General features: G+C 36.7%; 1 protein-coding gene and 1 long non-coding RNA gene across 5 annotated transcripts in view; one reads left to right on the top strand and one right to left on the bottom strand.

Annotated features, from left to right (window-relative positions):
* CTNNA2 (catenin alpha 2) overlaps positions 1-19953 on the bottom strand; it is a 407233-nt gene that overhangs the window by 13725 nt on the left and 373555 nt on the right. For all 3 annotated transcript variants that reach the window (XM_039383431.1, XM_039383432.1, XM_027729292.2), the window contains 2 exons: positions 17632-17737; positions 14484-14618 (listed from right to left, as the gene is read on the bottom strand). In XM_039383431.1, the coding sequence (XP_039239365.1) occupies positions 14484-14618; positions 17632-17737 (241 nt within the window). The remainder of the gene's footprint in view (positions 1-14483; positions 14619-17631; positions 17738-19953) is intronic.
* Positions 2942-13392, top strand: LOC113992209. 2 transcript variants are annotated; one of them, XR_005564327.1, is made up of 4 exons: positions 2945-3004; positions 5534-5666; positions 11293-11447; positions 12403-13392. It is a non-coding gene; the product is annotated as an uncharacterized LOC113992209 (long non-coding RNA). The 2 variants fall into 2 exon arrangements; XR_005564328.1 differs by lacking the exon at positions 5534-5666 and having other exon boundaries at positions 2942-3004.

Consider the following 19953-nt stretch of genomic DNA (forward strand, 5'->3'; position numbering starts at 1 on the left):
ACCTTAATCATACTGAAAAACTGTTTGATCCCTTTAGATGATCTTACATCATTAAACTATTGTTCCCCCTTTGCCAGTATGACTGAGGAACAAATCTGTAATTTAATCACTGACTTCCTTAAATATAAATATGCTAGTTACTGGTTTTGTTTCAAGACAGTTATACACAATGTGTTTGCAAATTCAAAACAATTTTTTTAAGAATACCATATCGGAAAGTAATTTTCATTTTGCTAACAACTTATTTATGAAGATTTAATTCACTCAAATTAGCATATATTGGAAAAAGTTGCTCAGATATTTGCTCTAAAAGTGTTCATATTAAACACTAAATAAAATCAGCTGAAACATAGGCCTTATAGTATTTTAATTTATGTACGTGAAAATAATATTAAAAAACATCGTAATTGACTAAATACATATTTAAGCATAAGCTGTAAAATGTAGGAATCTGTGCACTTCAGACATTTTAATATTTTTTTCAATCATAGCTGCCAGAAAAATAATTAAACAGGGGAATTAGCTCAGTAAATGTAAAATTAGGCTATTCATCCTCCCGGTGTTAAGTTACTCAGGCAAATTCACATCCTGGGGTTGCATGAACAAAAATTTGTTATTAGAATTGGTACAGACAGATTCCAGGTTAATTATTGCAACAGTTTAGGTAATTTTGAATATCATTCCCTCTACAAACTCCCTGCTATACAGCTCTAATTTGCTCATCTTAACAGATAAATTTAGAGTGCAAATATCTCTGGATTTAAAGTAATCCACTGACATCTCTGTTCCACAATATCCCCTAAGTTTTGATCACTATGTCTAGTTCATCATAATTATTGAACAACATCAATTTTGATTTCCTCTTCCCAATCCTAATACCACTTTTAAAAAGAGTTTCCCTCTCTATGCCACCAAAATGGTTTTGTATCACTGAAGTGAGATGAGGCATTGTGCAGTTGGTCCTTATCTTTTATCAATTCCGTGCAAAAATTAAAGTCTCCTGCATTATGCAAGAGTAATTACGTGCTGAGACAATTTGACAAAACTCATCAGCAAAGGATGTGCTTAAGCTCTAAATTAAATTTTACCTCCAAGCATTTGCTTCTGAAAAGAACGAATTTCAAATCATCTTTAAGAGTAGCAATTCCCATAAAGTTTTCCCAGTGAAACGTTAGAGACTGACTAACCTGCTTCTCCTTTCCTACTGAAAGGATTAAAGTTTGCTGGGGAAGCTAAATTTGCTTAACAAGCTCGTGGCTTGGCAAAGGAAGATTTGGAGATTTCACTACAGGAATAAACAGTAGTAAAACTCCTTGTGCACATTATTCAAACCAGAAAAGTTACCACCTGTCAGGGAGACATTTTTATATTCTTTGTCCTTATTTTTCTCTCTGACAGGAAGGGAAACAATCATTAGTGAAAGTTTTGGTATCTGGCTTTGTAAACAAGACTCTTATCCTCCCAGAATTTCATTCAGACCTCTTATGCATTGATACAAAGAGCATCCCTGAGTCATCAGGGAGGAATATCTATCCATCACCACAGACCAATCCCCAGTATGTGCCACTGACCAGAAGATGGAATGGTCTGCATCCTTAACCAATTGCTCAAAGCCACCTAGTCACCTGGAAACAGAAGTACTTCATCAATCAAACTATGGACCACCTCTGCAGAAAAGGCTGTGATTGCACTCTCCTCGTCTTTGATTTATGGAGAATCTGCTGCTGCCTTTTAGTGCCTCTCCCTGAGATATGACAAGACCCCACACAAAGCTGGTAAAGAGCTTTAAATGAACAAGAACAGCAAGATTTGCAGGATCCCCAGGGGCCAAAATCTTCGTATGATCCTTCTTCTGCCCTTTAGTATGAGAGCTCTGACATCTTGACAGCTTTAATAGATACCCAAGAGGCAGAACAAGAAAGGAAAATCTTCGTAGTCCGTCTTGTCTTTTTTAAAATGCTGAGGGATATTAAAACAGTGAAGCAGTAATACTTGAGGCCAAGGGACATAGGTAACAAGATAATGCTTTAAAGGAAAATAGTAATGTTTAGGTAGTGACAAAAGAAAAACACCGAGAAATTCAGTTAGCAGTATCCCTGCCCATCTCAAGTTCTTATCACAGAAAAAAATAATCAAATGCTCTGATTTATAATTTCAAAAGTTAATCTCAGTTACATCTCCTGGTGTTTCCCACTTAATTATAAGTCTATCGCAATTTATCTTTGAGTTTTATTTCATCATTGGCCTATTGTCAATACACAGCTTCATTAAATATTCTGGGCAAAGAAAACAAAAACAGTAACAGAGAATACAGGAAAAAAAAATCCTGTCCCACATAAACAGCTATTATCCACAGTTAGTAATGTTAAATATATAAATAACACCACCTTTCATCATAAAGAACTTAAGAAAAAGTATGGCCCAGCACTGTAATTAAATACCGTAATTAAGTTAATGGAAGTTTAGCAATTGAGTTCAAGGGGACCAGGGCCTGCCTTTTAACAAGGCAAGTTAAACACTGAAGGATCAGTTTAACCATCAGTAAATGGATTGTCTCTGCAGAGAAACATGACCATTGCTTTGCAGATGATGTAAACTCTGGGACTTCAGGACAGGAAGGAAATGCTTTTTCCCAGGTGACTAAGACAACACATGCAATTAATTCTGTGAGTCCTACGGCTAATTAAAAAAAAAAAAAAAAAGCTATCAAAAAAAATCCCCCCTTGGCATGTCTCTTCCCTCCACCCCCAGATCTATAAAGACATAGATGAGACAGGAGGTTACTCACCGTTGAGGAGTCACCGCTTCCAGTCTCAAGCGTAGCTCCCTCAGCACAGGTGGGTGGGTGGGTGGAAAGTTGACTAGCCCTGCCCCCATCTATGACATCACACTCTACCTCATAAAAGGTAGTGAAAGTGCTCTGAACTCCAGTCTGATTTCCGAGAGATACAGAAAAGAGATAGTGAGAGAGAGAGCAAGAGAAATATTGTGCCGTAGCGTAGAGGTGAGGAGAGAGGGAAACGTGTGCTGAAGGAGCTATGCTTGGCCAAGGAGACAGGGACTCCTCCACGATGGGTGACCCCGCTGGCTGGTGGTTCCTCTCACTTGTTCCCATAGCACAGGTTAAGCCTGCAAAGCCCTAGAGGGTTTGCTGATTCAGAAACTGGGTAATTTTTGGCATCTTTTGATGAAAAAGAGAGGACAAAAAGCTCAGTCCCCATTAAATGCTAAATGACAACAAATTGAGCACGAATTTGGTTCATAGACATCCAAATGACACTGTTTAATGTGTGGTTTTGTACAGCCAAACTGCACAAAAACATACCAGTGCAAGCAGGTAAAATTCCAGTGACTACAACTGGAATTATGCTTGTGTCCCCCCATGCTGAATAAACATCCAATCCACACCTCTGGAATGACCCTTGAGAAGAGTAAACCAGAGGGCTGGCCTTCTGTGTACCCTCTATACACCACTATATGAAGATGGTCAGCAAAGAATTATGGTTTTCTTGCACTGCAAATGAGAACCGGCAAACTGTGCTGAGAGAACAAGTGAGGGAAGTATAAAAATTCTGGGCATACATTTATTTACAGAGCACACTTTCAAAGTTCCAGAAAATATCAACAAAATTGCAAAGAGGTGATGTTTTTAAATACGTGCATTTTTAGACAATGACAACCTTACAGGCTGAGGCACATTTTTTTTCAAACAACATCCCGAGGACTGAAATGGGGGGAGGTTTAAAATGGGATATTCATTGTAATTTATTGTAAATGGAATTTTTATCATCTAAATTCTGGAAAACCAGGTTCAAGAGTAAACATAATTGCTTAAATTATTCACTGGGATTTTCTTGATAACCTATCTGTATACTAAAAGTGAAAAAAAACCCCAGTATATGCTGCTAAACTTAACTCCATTTAATAAAACTGCTTAGAGAATCAGGGACTATTCAGTGCCAGTACAGAGTGCTAACATAAGATCCTGCCTTTTGGAAGAGGAAAAATGAATGCTCCTTAAATCTCTTTTAAGACTATGGATTATAAGCACACTGAGCTAATATTTATGTTTTCCCTTAGGCTTTTTGATGCTACAAGGATCATGTGAATTGTAATCTAATCGTGATTAGTTTTTCTGTCTTAATAATGATTAATGTGCATTCCTTGCTCTGTGTGATCTTTGTTTTTCTCTCCTTCGCTTCTATTGAAAAGAGAAAGTGTGTGACTCATGTCTAGTACCAATCCCTTCACCTAACAGCAAAAGTCAAGTATTTTTCTTCTTACCCTTCAAAACTTTTATCATAATGTTAATCCTGCAGTGTCTGCAGATGGTACTTTAAACCAGTATATTTGTGGGTTTAAAAACTTAACAAATGGGTGCCCAGTTGGCAAAATGAAGAGTTACTGTGACTTAGAGATGATATGGAACTCCAGGAACACAATGCAAAACTAGGCTGCAGCTGAGCAATGCTAAGTGATGATAGTGCTGTTCACAATTGAATTAAACACACATCTGTCTGATTTCTCTGTGCATCTTCTTGACTACAAGCTATTTGCATGTCTGAAGATAGAGAGGAGGAAAACCACCTCTGGTACCCTATATTACATCGAGTCCTTATTAATATTTATGTCTAATGGCCTGCTAAAACTAAAGAAAAATCATAATTTTTAAAGTCTTTTATGGTAAAAAGTACCAAGCAGAATTCAGTTAATTTATAACTTAGGTAACCTATGCCTTGACTACTGCACCACAGTTGTTTTTGCCAAATAAAGTAGGAATATATTTGAACTCCTGTGACCACCAGACCTTATGAAGGCTGAGCAATGTTGCTGATTCTGTTAAAGAGAAGAATGTTCAGAGGATATATCTTTAAATATGAGAAATATTACACCTCTAATACTGGTTCTAAGATTTCCTACAGAGAGACTTAAGAGTGAGCAAGAGTTAAATTGTCTTTTATTGGATAGAAACATATGGAAGTAGCACAATTAAATCCCAGAAGACTGAGTATGAACAAGGATATTCTCCAGTAACAATACAAGACAAGGAATATGGAGAAATATGGAAGATTCCATCATGATAATGTGATATAAACAGTTCAACAGATTAGATAGTAGAGAATGCCCCATCTGAAATCTTGCTTTGACCTTCTCAGTATGACATCTGTGGTTTATAAAGAGAAAATTAAGGGAAGAGTAAAGTTAAGATGAAGAGCAAAGTTAAGACTGAGTTGTGAACATACACTAGAACACATTACTCACCTACTAAAACACATTATTGAATAAAAGCAGGGAAAGAATATATCTCATGAAAACATTTTCAAAATGTTTATACATTCAAGGAAAGTCAGAAATATTCTAAATGTTTCAAAGAATTCAACTAAGAATAATTAAATGAATGCAGGGAAATGCAAAGCGTCAGAAAATGAAGACTTTATTATCAAATATTTTCTTAAGGGATGTAAGTTAAGCCTAACAGCATAAGAACACTGTGAATGCAGGTTGAATAATTGATTTAATAATTTGCACCCAGGCACTAGAAATCAACTTAAAACAAGGGTCCATGTTCAGTCTGACCTCAAAGATCTGCTGGAAAAAAATCCTCGTCTGCTTTCTTTCTTGCTTAAAGAGATGAACAAATGATGGAAAGGGCAGGCACCACCCAGGTACCACTGGCTCCTCTCTACAAAGCTTGAGTAACAGCAAGATTGTGAAAAGCTGAGGAGCACCAACAGCACAGGAGCATTATACAGACTGGTATTATCCAGAAGGAAAAATGGATATATTTTAAGAAATTGAAACAAGAGCTTGAAAAGACCATGTGAAAATGCCAAGGTGACACAGATCATTAAAGTCTGAGAGTTTAACACAGACACACCTCTGACCCAAATATGTCCAGTTTCTCTAGTGGATCAACCTGATGGATAAGTGAAAAAATCCTTCTTGTACATTATCTGTCATAGTTAAGGAATGGTGAAATATGTAACCTCCTACCTGACACTGAGTAAAGCTGTAACTTCTCTAAGTTTTTGACAATGGAAATGCTGAATTTAGTTACACGTATAAAAAAGGATGAAAACGCTTCTGCAGTCTTTTGGTTCAGATATTGATGCTCTAATCCAGTTTTACAGAGTTCTAATTTGGCCTTTGGTGAAATTTAGGACACGTTACTTGTAGACTTCATCTCAGTTTCTAGAGATACAATTACCTACCTCGTAACTTATTTCACAAGGTATTTTGGTGATGTATTAGTCAGAATCTGAAAGAACTCATGTTAAAAGAGAGCATTTGAGAATATCTAACAGTAAGAGGTTAGGACTGATTTTTCTGACACTGGTTATTTTTTTACTTTGACATTTTACTTTTTGTGGATGCAGCTGCTTATCAGTTATGTAAGATTAATGATGTGATAACAGATATATTTTTCCTTTGCTTCTATGAGGTACATAAATAATAATTGTAATAAAAATCTTTCCCGGCTGTGGAAGAAAATATTTCACAGGTTAAAGATAAAAGGTAACTTTTAACCTTTCTCCCTGTTTGTTCTCTTCCCAAAGGCTCCTATGACCTCCTGCATTTAATGGAAACACATCCCTATTGTGAGTTCTATTAAATGCTTTGTTGTAAGTTGTTCTGTTCAGTATTTGCAGTTGATTTTGCTCAGGCTGAGAAAACTTGTTGATGTTTTCCCTTCAGGGTATGTCTTCTTGTCCGTGAGTGTTTCTATGTGTGTGTTACTCATCTGGAACTCATGTTGTCAAGAACAATAATTAAAGTTAAAGGAGCTGATGAGTTTGAACTGAAGTTGTTATTCTTTTAATATCTGCAAAAGCACCACCTGACAGTATTTCTAGAAGTGAGATTTAGTCTCACCACTATCCAACTCAGGGAATTAAAAAATGGCAAGAGCTACAAGATGTACTTTGTATAAGAAACAAAATCCAAAATCTCCTATTGTGTGCTAAATCTGTCATTATGTAAATTCAGTTCTCCATAATGCCATGAGAAAGAAAAAAAAAACCCTAACTTTTATTTAAAGCCTCGGGATGTACCTATTAGCAAATCTCTGCTTTGCATTAGGGAGGCCAATTGAGAGTGCCCCAGTGGAAAGGAATTCTTATTTAATACAAAATGGTGACACTTGGTCCCAAACCATCTCTTTTAAAGGCAGTAATACAAGAAAAGAAGGAAATGTGAGAAAGCACGATATTCCTCTCTTTCTTTATAGTAATTTTTACAGGAATAATCTTTTAGGACTATATCTTAGGGTATGTTAGAATGGTCTTTGCTAATTATTGCAGGGCTGGTGCAATCTGTGTATCAGAAAGCCATAATATTCCCATTTTCTTCTCAACTCATTCAGTGTGGTCTGGAATAGGAAAACAAGCTGAACTGAAGCCATAACTGCTGTAGCAGAGGAGCTCTGAATTTTTGAGTGGTTACTGTTTTTAAAGCAAATGCAGTATGTAATGAAGCTCATACAATAGTATTTCCTTCAATTCTCTAATCTTTTTCTATGATCATATTTGTTTCAAGCTTTAGTCTTCAATCTGTAACACTTTGCTTTGTTCTTATGGAATTAAGTGGATTATTTGGTATCAGAAATGCTTTACTTTGCAGAAAACTCTTCTAATGAGAAATTTCAATAAATGTAATCTTCAGAAATTCATGAATATTTGTCACCTGATAAAGCACAAGAGCATGTTCCCTCTAGCCAAAACGCTTCTTAATAAGGAGAAAATCTGACCTGTCTAAATTTGAATTTATTGAATGTAGACATATAGATGGTGCTTCTTGTCTCCAGGAATATATTCTAATGAAGACAAGTGCAGTGTGATTTTGCTTTGCAAATTAAATTATAGATAACATCTCTCCATTTATGCAGGATATATTGTTTCATATTTATGTGTATGTGTGTTTACATAAGCATTTATATATGAGATGTTTTCTTAGACCTGGAAATAACCTTACATCAACAAATTGGAGCTCCAAAAGAACTGAGATTATTGCACAAAAAATATTTTCTTTGTGAATTTTTCAGTTCTGTCTTAAGCTTCATTTAGCTACTTTTCCTTACATGGAGTAAACTCTGCCTTCACTCAGCTGCTTTGAGGAAACAGTCATATAATAATTAAAAAAAATTAACCTTTCCAAAGGCTTCTACAAATTCTTGTACAACTTTTGACTGGAAATGAGTTGATTACCAACATTGGATCTGCTCAGCACTGTCTACCTGGGGCTTGAATCCCTCCAATGATGCCAATTGCATAAACTCTCTGGGCTCCTGGTCCACACTACCTTTACTGGGAAGCAATAGATAAGTTATATACGAGGAATTAAATCTTTATTATTGTCAAATATTTGGGAGAGGTATTGCAAATGGCTTTAGAGCCACTAGAGATACATCTATTTATGTCTTTTTTTTTTTCCTATTCATCTTTGAGAGGTTTCATAGGATAACTAGGAATTCCTCACTGTTTTAACTTTCAGAAAGCCCTAAGACAGTGCTACCATAAAATACATTATATATAATGAATATATGACCATGAGGGATTTTATCAGCACTCATTTTGATTAACCTGCATAATTCACTGGTGCCTTTATCCTCTAGGAGTAGTAAATTGACTCAGTGTCAGGATGATAAATTTTTTATGTTACCATATCATTGGGTAGTCCCTTTCTTGGACAGTGTACTGAGGGACATCCTGTGCCAGCAGGAGCTGGAGACTCCTGTATCAGTCACAAATAGAAAAGCTCAAATTTTTTCCAGATAAAGGTTTATCAAAACCTGTGTAAATATCACGTGCCTTATACAGCCATATATTTTGGAACAAAGTACATTTACTACGGCTTTATTTCACGCTCTTGAGTATCAATATATCTGCATACATTCAAACACTTATGCAGAGGTTACTTAAATATCTCTCCATCCCAAACTGCCCAGCTGAAACATCTCCCTGTATTTTTCATTTCTTTAATTTCTTCCAAAGCAGGTGACATGAGCTACTTGAATATACAGAATAGATCAAGGTCTCTCTTGAAACTTGCTGAGGGTGCACTCAATCCCATGGTCCATACTGTTGACCCAATATTGACCCCTGAGGGACACCACTCATCATTCTTCTTCACCTGGACATTGAGCTGTTGACCACAACTCTTTCAGGGAGACCATCCAGCCAATTCCTTATTTTTTTGATCCATCTGTCAAATCCACATCCCTACAGTTTAGAGATGACGGTATGTGGGCCAGTTGTTTCATTTCTATTATAAATTAATAGTAAAACTGATTTTCTTGCTAGCTAAGTAACAGCAATAACCTTTTTGTATTCTTGAGAATCTTGAAGAAAAAGGACCCCAACAGTTTTATTAATTTACCAACTCTCCCTTCAGGAAACTTTCTTTTACATAATGCTAAATTCTTGCCCGATTCAGGAGGAATTAAATCACTCTATTTGCCAAGCTCCAAAACAACACTTTGTCCGTATTCTTAAGCATTTTACATGCAAAAGTTCTCTTTGACTGCCAACTTTAAAGCAAAGGAAAGCACTCCAGAAAGGCTTTATTTTTCAGGAAAATGAAATAACCCATCAGTGGCTCTTAAGTAAATGTTTAGGTACATGCTCTTAATCCAAATTCAATGAAAGACAGCCTTACTCACTTTTAATAACAGTTGAACCTCAAATTACCTGATTTTTCTTTGAGTCTCTAGAATTAATAAGTAGCAACTTGATACTTCACTGCCCACACACATACCAACTTGCTTTTACAGCACGAGGTAGTTTACAGTGATTCAACCTTAAATGAAAGAAAAGTAGGACCTTTAAACTATCTTCTTTTATTCCATATAAGATCCATAGGCAAATTGATAAGGACACTGCCAGCTCACCTGAAATAACTGCTGGATGCTCCCTGTTACTCTGTGATAAATAATGAGGTTCATTCATTTTTGATGAGGACCAGCTCTTTCTGGTTACCTTACTCTTATCACTGATCAAGAATAAACCTACATTTATTTTGCCCTATGTCCTGTATCTGTTAATATTTTTATGTATCCACCCTCCCAGTCAAGGTGCTATGGCAATTTTTGTAATGTCCTACTCAAAATTAATGGGATGGCTCCAGCCCTTTTACCTTCCTTTTCCCACTAAAGCCCTCACTGAAATTCCCCAAGCAGGAGCTCCCCAGTAAACTCACAACCTTAACTAAACTGCCTTGTATCTTCAACAGATTATAAGAATCCTTCTCTGAGTATTGCAGTTGAACCTATTATGTTAAGATAAATGGGATTTGGAAAACAATGGAGAACTGGACCCAGCTAAAGTATATGTTTGGAGAGTGCTTTGGCTGTTGATTCCATATTTTTGGACAGTGTTCAAAGGCACATGGTACAACACTGCATATCTGTCTGGCTCAGAAGTTTCAGACTTTCTGGGCAAATTTTCTGATAATACAGCTGATTAGATCTGTAGGGCTCCAAATCAAACCTGAACACGATAAGGGGCTGCCTTGGATAAGGGATTTTCTTAGATTCTGCTCAGTCTAATCCTACATGAAAATCTGTGGCAAATCTACTAACATAAACAAGAATTTTAAAAAATGCAAGCTCATAGCCTAAATGGGTAGTAGGTAAATGAGCTGATCAGCTTCTGAGCAGCAGTAAACAGAACAAGTGGATATTTATTCTAAAGTAAGAAATGAATATATATATTTGTTTTATTGTAATGCTCTTGCTAACAAGAGGCAGGAAGGAACACTAGAAAAATAAAGCAGCCCTACAGTCACAAGTCTGAATTTGTATCCAAATGAGAAACATCATCATTAAAAGCAACTCTATTGAACAAAAGTAGCTCCCACAAACAGGCAAGGCTATCAGCAAGAGCTAAGTATATGCAAATGGGATTTACTGAGAGTAGTGTATGCTCAGCACCTCAGAGGATTCATTCCAATACAATAGTGTAACTGATTACGAAGCAAATATGTATTACTTTAAATAAACTAAGGCAAGAGACAAAGCAAATTATTTTGAAATGCTTTTACTCTGTAATTTCATTAAAGGACGTTGTTTATTCTTAGAGGGGAACTACAAATTGAATATTCAAATTTAAAACTACAGAAATATATATCTGTTTATGGACTAAGGTCAAAGAGACTTTTATTAGGAACAAGAATATCATCTACACAGATCAGAAGTATTTGCAAAATCTTTTGCAATTTTTTATATTAATTTGTGTTTGCTATTAGCTAACCTCCTCACCATTTTTACTTACTTTCTTCCCTATAATCCTCTTCCAGTTTCCAAGGCTCCTCACTGAAGGACAGGTAGAACACAGTTTTTTTCTTATTTCACTTTCCAAAACTCAACTGGAATCAGAAATTAGAAGTCTCATCTTGCAACATAAAGGACCAAGGCAACAGACAAATTGGCCTTTCTCCACTGCTATAATGAGGTATTAGCTGACGTATCCTAACTCCCAATTGCCAGGTCTTACTTGTCTAGTAAAAATAGTTTTGCTATCTGCATGGAGGGAGTTTGATGGGAAAGATCAAAGGAGAAAAAAGAGCCTGGAGGGAAAAGCAATGGGAGAAAGGAAAGGGAAAAAACAGTGGGTTCTTTACTGAAATAATTTACACTTCAGGACTGTGACATTTTCTTACTTTTTGATCTGTTTTCCTATTTGCAGCAAAGTCACTGATGCCAAAAAGGACCCCTTCATATGCTATGCTAGTACCATATCAATCTATAGAGGAAAAAGCAAACAAGATCAGCTTTAGGCTTATTTTCAGAGATAAACCATACTGAAATACTGAATCTTGTAGGGGGGAAAAAAATAGAAGTTTCATCAAAATATATATAGCACATTATGTGTTATGTAGACAATATTTTTGAAGTTGTTGCAACATATTTTTCTCTAACCAAGCTATAGGAACTGTGGGGTGGCTTTCATCTGTCTTTTAGGTTTTAATTGGTTTTATGTCTCTTTCCTTTTTATATAAATATGCAGACACCCACACGCAGATTCAAACATACATATGCATACCTTCATTTCATTTATAAATATTGATTAATATTCTTAATAATGAAAGAATTCAAGCAGAGATTCTACTCTCTATAAGAATTCTGAGTCATAAGTCATCTTTTGGATCGATCTGAATGATACTGTAGTTCTCTGAAAACACAGTAGTAAATCACAATATTGTAATAATCATCCTGGTTCTTGATATTTACATCAAAACACTTAAATATATTGCAAACATAAAGTTAATTCCATAGTCACAGGTTGGGAAGCTGGAATTCTGGATTTCTATAGTACTTCTAACATTGTACTGTATGCAAGTTGCCAAATAATGGTATTTCATTTTGATACAAATAAAATACTGTTTATTTGTAATTGGCTATCCAAGAGAAAATGAAGAAGAAGATGGAAGCAGAAGCAGCAAGTAGACAAGCAGATGTAGATGTGCACTTGGATACCAGACCTCTGGATAGCAAAGGAGCATACAGTACCCAGCACCTTGAAGATAAACAGCTCAGAAAACACTATCAGGAAAGCACTGCACTGTGTTATATCAGATCACAAGATAATGCTCTCACAAAGGGATGCACAGGAGTTCAACTCTGAGTCACCTCCTGTTCAGGCACCAGCAGAAGAAGCGAGCTGGGCAACCTTCAAATTTTCCGTACATCAGTACTACTGAGTCTTGGGAACAGAACCAAATCATTTCTTCATTTGAAGCTACTTTTGTCTTTGCAACTGACTGTAAAACCCCAACCAAACAGAAACACAATGGTGATGAAGCCTGGTAAGCAGCGGGTGCCAACAATGCCAGACTGGGAATGATGAAGTCAAGCGGTTCGGCCACTTATAGTTTCACAACGGATGGGGATGTTCCAGGAACGAATAGATGCTCGAGGTTCACAATGGCTTATTCAGCATTCACATACACTGAATAAAGAGACTCGAAAAAAGAAACACACACAACCACAAAAGCCAAGCTGGTTGAAGCACTGATTTGGGGTAATTGTTGTCGAGAGATGAATATGACGACTCGATGGGTATGAAAAGCTGGACCCAGATGGCAGTAGGTAAGAAAAGATCATAGCAATCAACTCTGCAGCATAGCTGTCAGCAATACAAGGACAGATCATTCCGTTAATATCAGGAGAATGGAAGAGGATCTTTTCGTTGCTGTGGGAAGATCAAGGTATTAAAATTACATACGTACATACGTCAAGAAGTGAAGACCAATTGCAGGACAGATACAGGAACCTTTAAGCAGCTCCTTTTAGGATTGTATGTATGACTTCAGAATGTTTGATCCAAGAAAGCCTGGCAAATGTTTAAGACCTTCTATAGTGCTTTGCAAAAAAAAAAAAAATAAAAATGTTATGTGGTTGAGAACATTTTCTCTGACTTCTGATATGCTTGAGGAAGGCCAGTGATGTCACTGGGGAATCTTATGGATGGAATGAAGGGCACAAGTTAGTTGTCCTAATAATCTTCGTACTTGATTGGGCTTAAACAATGAAAGGGTGCTTTTTCAAAACCACATTTGAAAACAATTTTTTTGAAGCCTCTCGGGTCTCACAAATCACCACTTTGTGAAAACACACTCAGGAGAGTGAAAATATTGCACATTTACATACGTGTGGCCTGTATTTGAGTTAGAGGATAACAAATGTGTCACGGGGCTAATACTAGGGTGAAAGAACAAAAAAAGGAAATTGTGAAGAGCAGCAATTGTTACTGCTTGGTTCTAGTATTCTCCCAGAGGCACAGAAGCCAACATTAGGAGAAGGAAAGAAAAAATACTTTAAAAATACAGAAAACTCTTTGTTTATCGTATTACTGCTGCTGCATATTCCTGTCTTTATTTCTAAAAAAGATTGTGTGTAAGAAGTTTGCAGTATTCATTGAAAATAACTGAAATAATTGGATGGGCACTAGAGCATATAATCATTGTGCTTGCCAATAGTATTTGAAAACAGCACATGCATCAAAATTTAAAATATTTTGCTGGCCTTCCAGATTTTTTTGCTAAACCTAGTGTGCATTGGAACCTGAGTGAATGAATCCCATTAGTCATCACCATCTTAACAATATGCACTTCATACAGAGCTGGCTTCTGCACAGAGGAAGGAAATTACCAGTACTAACAAAGGAAAGAAGATTTATAATGAGCAAATATACAAAAGCTCCAAATAATTATAATATTCACAGCTTGGCAGTGACTTTCTAGGCTATAAAATTACTTCTCTTTTGGAAGAATGAAGATTTTACAAGGTTAATATAAACAAAGGGTAATTGGAAAATCAAATTGCTCTACACAAGCCATTGTAAGGCCTGGAATAATGGTGATAACATTTTTAAAAAGCTTGCTTATGAATCAGTGGATTTTTGTTTTGTGTATTACTGCAATCAAAAATGCTCCCTTTCAAGTGCTACGTGGGAAACATAAATGGCTAAATACAAATCCCAGCTTACCCCTGATACGATAAGTTCTCCTCCCAGGTTCTGAACTTCTGCTTTCACTTTGCTGCAGATATTGAGCTGGTGGCAGTACAGGGCAATGCGCTGCAGGTAGGCCAGCAGGTCCTGTTTGCAGGCTGAGTCTGGGCACTGCAGACAAAAGAAATATTTCATTAGATTGTAGCTGAGTTTATGTGATTAGAGACAGGTCACCAGATAGAGGCAATGTGTGTGTATTAGGTGGATCTATTCCACTTTGTCTTTACATGAGGTACTTGATGAAATGTGAAAACTCAAACTCTGCCTCTAATTTAACTCAATATTTATGAATTGTAGCCTGGAGATGCACTATACCTTTCTGGAGAGAGATGAAACCTCTCTGTCAGTCACTAATGGAAGGCAATGACAATAATATGATCACTGCGAGTGTTTACTTATGACATCAGATTGTACTGAACAGAAGAATCTACTGAGCAGCCAAAAGACCAGGTTTGACTTGAAACTTCACAACGTGGACCAGTTAAAGTCCAGACGAACCCAATTCTGCCTGATACAACCACTCTAATGCCAACTCTTGCCTGTGTTGCCATCTTCCCTGGCATTTGTGCAGACCTTCAGAGGACACAGCTCTGCCTCAGGCTTGGCAGAAGCCAGATCTCTCACTGACACCTGAAGGACTTGGGAGGCAGAGGTGAGGCTGCTTGGGTTTGGTAATGACAGATTTGGCAAGCTTATTTTTGATGTTGAAATACCTTAATCTGTGCCAGAGAGAAATTATTTACTGAAGTGTGAGCGACATATTGCAGAGTATCTCAGCAAATGACATCAGTATTGCAGCCCTTCTCAAGAACACAGGGAGTTAAGCTGATCCCTCTGCATGTCTAAGGGATACTTCTCCATCCTAGAGGGAATGCTGTCTACAGTCCTGTACCATTTCAGATACTGTGAATCAATCCCAAATGTGTGTTGATACAGATTAGATTAGGTCAAATGTGCTAGACACTGTGAGGGTTTTATAATCAATGTAACTAGAAAAGGCCCAAGTACAATTTATTCATAGTCCCTGGGACTCTTAATAGAAACTGCATCTTCCCCCACAATATCAAGAGCATAATAAACAACAGTCTTGTAGTTAATATTCAAAGTCTTGCCTCAAGAGAACAGACCTCTGTAATTCACTCTGATGAAACACTGCTAAAAGGGTTCATTGCTAACAGCATGTCTCCAATAAATGCCCTTTGAATACCCTTTGAGTGCATAGCTTGGGGAACAAAGATTCCAAATATGCCTTCTTAGCATCTTACAAAGTCTGTGCTCAAATTTTTAAAAAATATTATCAGAGCATTTCAAGAAAAACTGATAGAATTAAGCACACATGAGCCAACAGTATCACAGCCTTTGACTTGAGATCGCTGCTCTAACCCAACAGATAACGCTGCCCAGCAATGAGTTCATGATGAACCAGTTGTATATGTTGTTGTCTATAACCCTGAAAGCAGTAACTTTGCTTTTTTTCTCTCCCTTTAAAACTAACAAGAAACAAAGCTGGAGGTCCATTGTGGCTGTCAGGTTAAATGTGCCCTACACTCATGGTAATAAGGCTATAAAGCCCCTTTTCCTCAGACAGATGCCACATCTTTCAGGCATGAATCCCTAAGAACCCTTTTCTCCCTACCAGTGTCAACTTAATACAAAAATATTTACCCTATTCTTGAAGTCTATGAACTGAAAGAAATGAATTTTAAAGCAATAATTCTAGAGAGCTGTCAAGGTTTTATATATAAGCACCTTGGAGTGAAAAAATGTAAGAGCTCTCTCATTGGAACAATAATTAAAAATGCAACTGTCCATAAAAAGTTTATATTGCATGAGGGTCTCCAAAGTTTTGTGAAATATCATTAAAGTGCAAGCATTAAAACAAATAATTCATTCTCAAAGTGCTTTCACTGTTTATTATTAAAGTGTTACAGTCCTCTGAAATTTAAAATGTGACTCAAGCCAATGCACTCTAAGCATAACAAGTCTCTTTGTGTTTCTTTCTTTAAAATATTCCACCTCTGCAAATACTTCAGACTAGGAATTTCATCAGCTGACAGATGGATTTCTTCTTTTTTGTGCTGAAATGAACAGATGCTACTTTTGAAGGATTGGAATGGGTTAACTATGGGAGAAAATGCTTGCTGATAACGAAGAAACTCTGAACTCAAAATTTCCAAGGTTGTAGAAAAATGGGCAGCTTCAGGTTTCTTTCCATTTTAGCTCCTATTCCATGGTAGGATATGTTACACACTATTACATTCTTTCTTGGAGAAGAAAAAGACATACTTATTGTGAAGAGAAATATTAGAAGCAAGGAAGTTATCGGTTCCCACTTCCAGTGGATTTTCTCCTGATCATAACGAGAGGAAAGGAACTATTGGAAGTTTACAAGTGAAAAAAACAGTCAAATTTAATTTGCCTGAATCTAAAATTAACTACCTAGGACCTGGATGTAAAATTTGGCTCTTGACTTTTAGTATGCTGCTTCCTCTCGCTCTCCAGATGGATCCAGATGGAATCCAATATGAAAAATTATATATCTAGTGAGTTCATCTTTCCAGTTGTGATATGAGTTTGGTACTGGGAGTGAGGACACAGAACAGGGACCAGGGGCCTGTTAAGGTGAAATACCCACAATAGCCTGATGCAAAGCAGGAAACTGGGAGTCAAGGAACATTGAAGAAGAAATGTGCCATATCAAGGGAAGTTGCTGAAAGACTGAGCTGAAAAGAAGGTGAGAATTCCAAGGCATATGGCAAAGGTAACGGAGCATCTGAGTCTCTACTGCTTCCATAACAGCAAATAAATTTTGGACTCGATGATCTTAGAGGTCTTTTCCAACCTAAATGAGTCTCTATCAGTCTAATTCTAACACAACATCTGGGCCCAGGAATGAGGTGGAACAAGTCAAGCATTTCTGAGATTTAGAGAGACTTGTTTGTGACTTTCCTTTACTGCAAAACCCAACTGATAGGTACAGAAAAACTTCTATTCGATGGGTAGATCAGAGTCCAGGTGGTGACTTCCAGCAGGTGATTCTCTGCCAAGTAAAGATAACCTCTTCCTGCAAAAGGCAACTCATCTATAGAGGTTACATCACATTTCTGCTCATTTTTGTGGTTACCTGATCAGCTACTGCCCGTGCCAATTTGTCCATCCTCGATCCTGCCTCTGCAATCTTCTTGGCTGCATTAATGACATCTGATGTGTTCTTCAGGGGGCCTTTGCCTCTGTGAAATACAAGACAATTACGCACAACCTAAATAAATCATGAGAGGCAACAGCTTTAGTGACCCTGTTTAGTGCTTGATTTTAAAATAGCAACTCGAATGACTTCTTAATTTATTAGAATCTCACCTTTTAACTACTTTATAGTACAGCTTGATTAAGAAATCGGTTTGCTGCATTTCCTCTTCCTTACAAAATGCCTCACCAGCAATTTAGTGTGATGGTGCCTTCAAGCACATGAGCTGAGCTGTACTTAGAAGTATATGCATTTTTAAGTGCTCATTAAGCCAATGCTCTTTCTGGAATACACAACTATTCAAAAATTATGCGATTCCCAAGCCAGTGCTAAATGTTAAGCCCATCATGTCTAGGGCAAGAATGTCACATTTTAGAAAACTTTTTTTTGGTAGTTTTTTTTTCATTGGAAAATAAAGACATGTGAAGCATAATCCTTATATTACACTTAAAACATGTATAATTAGCTTTAAGACTGATCTTTCACTATATTTTTAAGATGACATACAAAACTCTCATTTTAGTCTATAAAGCAACCAAAGTGCATTAAGACAAAAATTAAAAAGTCAACACAGACTTTTCTGAGTTTGTTTCACACTCAAAACTTCAATCTTGTTTGTACTTATCAAATTGCTGCTGCTCCTGAGAATGGCTCAGTTGGAAGTGAGCTTATTTTATTTTTTTTTTAAATTTGGAAAATCATACTATGATCAGGCAATTCTTTAAAAAAATTGAAGTAGAAGGAATTTTTTTCTAAGCATAACATTGTATTATTTTTCCTTTTTTCACAAACTATAATGCCAAGAATAACATGCTAAAACATAGTTCCACTTTAATCTTCTTTCCATACTTCCATTTCCACCTTAAACAGATAATGAAACAAAAGTATCCCACTTCTGGTGAACTTAAACTGCAGCAAAAGTCCTTCTTGGTGACCTCTTATGTTTCTGCATTAATTACATGAGCAGATCTTGCTGTCACAAACTCCATGCATTTGAAAAGTTATTCTATTTTAACACTGCTGAGGTTACAGTCAACCAGAAAGGTGTGATAGACTTTGTTCTGTTTTAATGGAATATATTAAACAAGCTGTTATTGAATCTGATGCTGACAGAGGTGCACTTTGATTTTTTTTTTATTTACTTCAAATGTGACAGTAGTTTTCTCTCATTCTCATATTAGTTCTGTTCTTTTGATGCTGGGAAATGTAATTACAAAATTTTCAATTCCATGATCTGTGTATCAAAGATTGTCCAGGAGGCTGCATGAAATGTTCATATTCTAGGCTGTGTCTTTAGAACATCATTTCTTCCTTCCATGAAACACTGTTTGGGCAGTTTTTCATACTGTTTTTTTTTGGTCAGAAGGATCAGAGTCCCAAGGCAATACAAGTACATAAGTAATTCAGAATCCTGTAAAATATCACCCTTCACAGGAGGTTCTACCCTGACATTTGGTATCCAGGGGTGGTGAATCTACTGCAAAAAGAACAGTTGTAAATGCACAAACTGAGAGGAAAACAAGTAAGTGGAGAGAATGATGGCTTGGAGCAAGTATAGTAGTAATCTATTAAAGCAAGCAAACTTTCTATAGGTATAATTAAATTTAAAATGGATAAAAATGTTTGCTGTTGCCTATTATCAATTAACTACCTATGCAAATAGTCAAGTTATTTGAAAATTAATGTTATTTATACACACCCCTTCCCTCTCTCTCTCTCTCTCTCTCTCTCTATCAGGTGTGTGTGAACTCCACGTTGTAAATGCAGAGACTGGTTCCTCTGACGTGGTTTGAAGGTTTCAGATACAAAGGCATGTGATCAGCTGGAGATTAAGAAATCATAGAATCACAGAAAGATTTGGGTTGGAAGAGACCTTAAAGATCATCCTGTTCCAACCCCCTGCCATGGGCAGGGACATCTTCCACTAGACCAGGTTGCTCCAAGACCCATCCAACTTGGTCTGGAACACTTCTAGCTTCTCTGTGGAACACAGTGAGATGAATAAATGGATGTTTTATTTTAATTCTAAAGGAAAACATGAAGATTTTTGTCCAGTTTTGGGCAATCACATTTTGGCAGATACCATTGAAACGTCTGAACTCCCATTAAAAATAAACACTGAACAAAATTTAATCTATTATGATGATTTGTAATTCAAAGAATCCTGTAAAATGTTGTCCCTGGTGTGTTTAACACTATGGC

This window comes from Pipra filicauda, unplaced genomic scaffold, assembly GCF_003945595.2.
Source record: "Pipra filicauda isolate LSUMZ 115617 unplaced genomic scaffold, ASM394559v2 scaffold30_size5312502_pilon, whole genome shotgun sequence".
NCBI lineage: Eukaryota > Metazoa > Chordata > Aves > Passeriformes > Pipridae > Pipra > Pipra filicauda.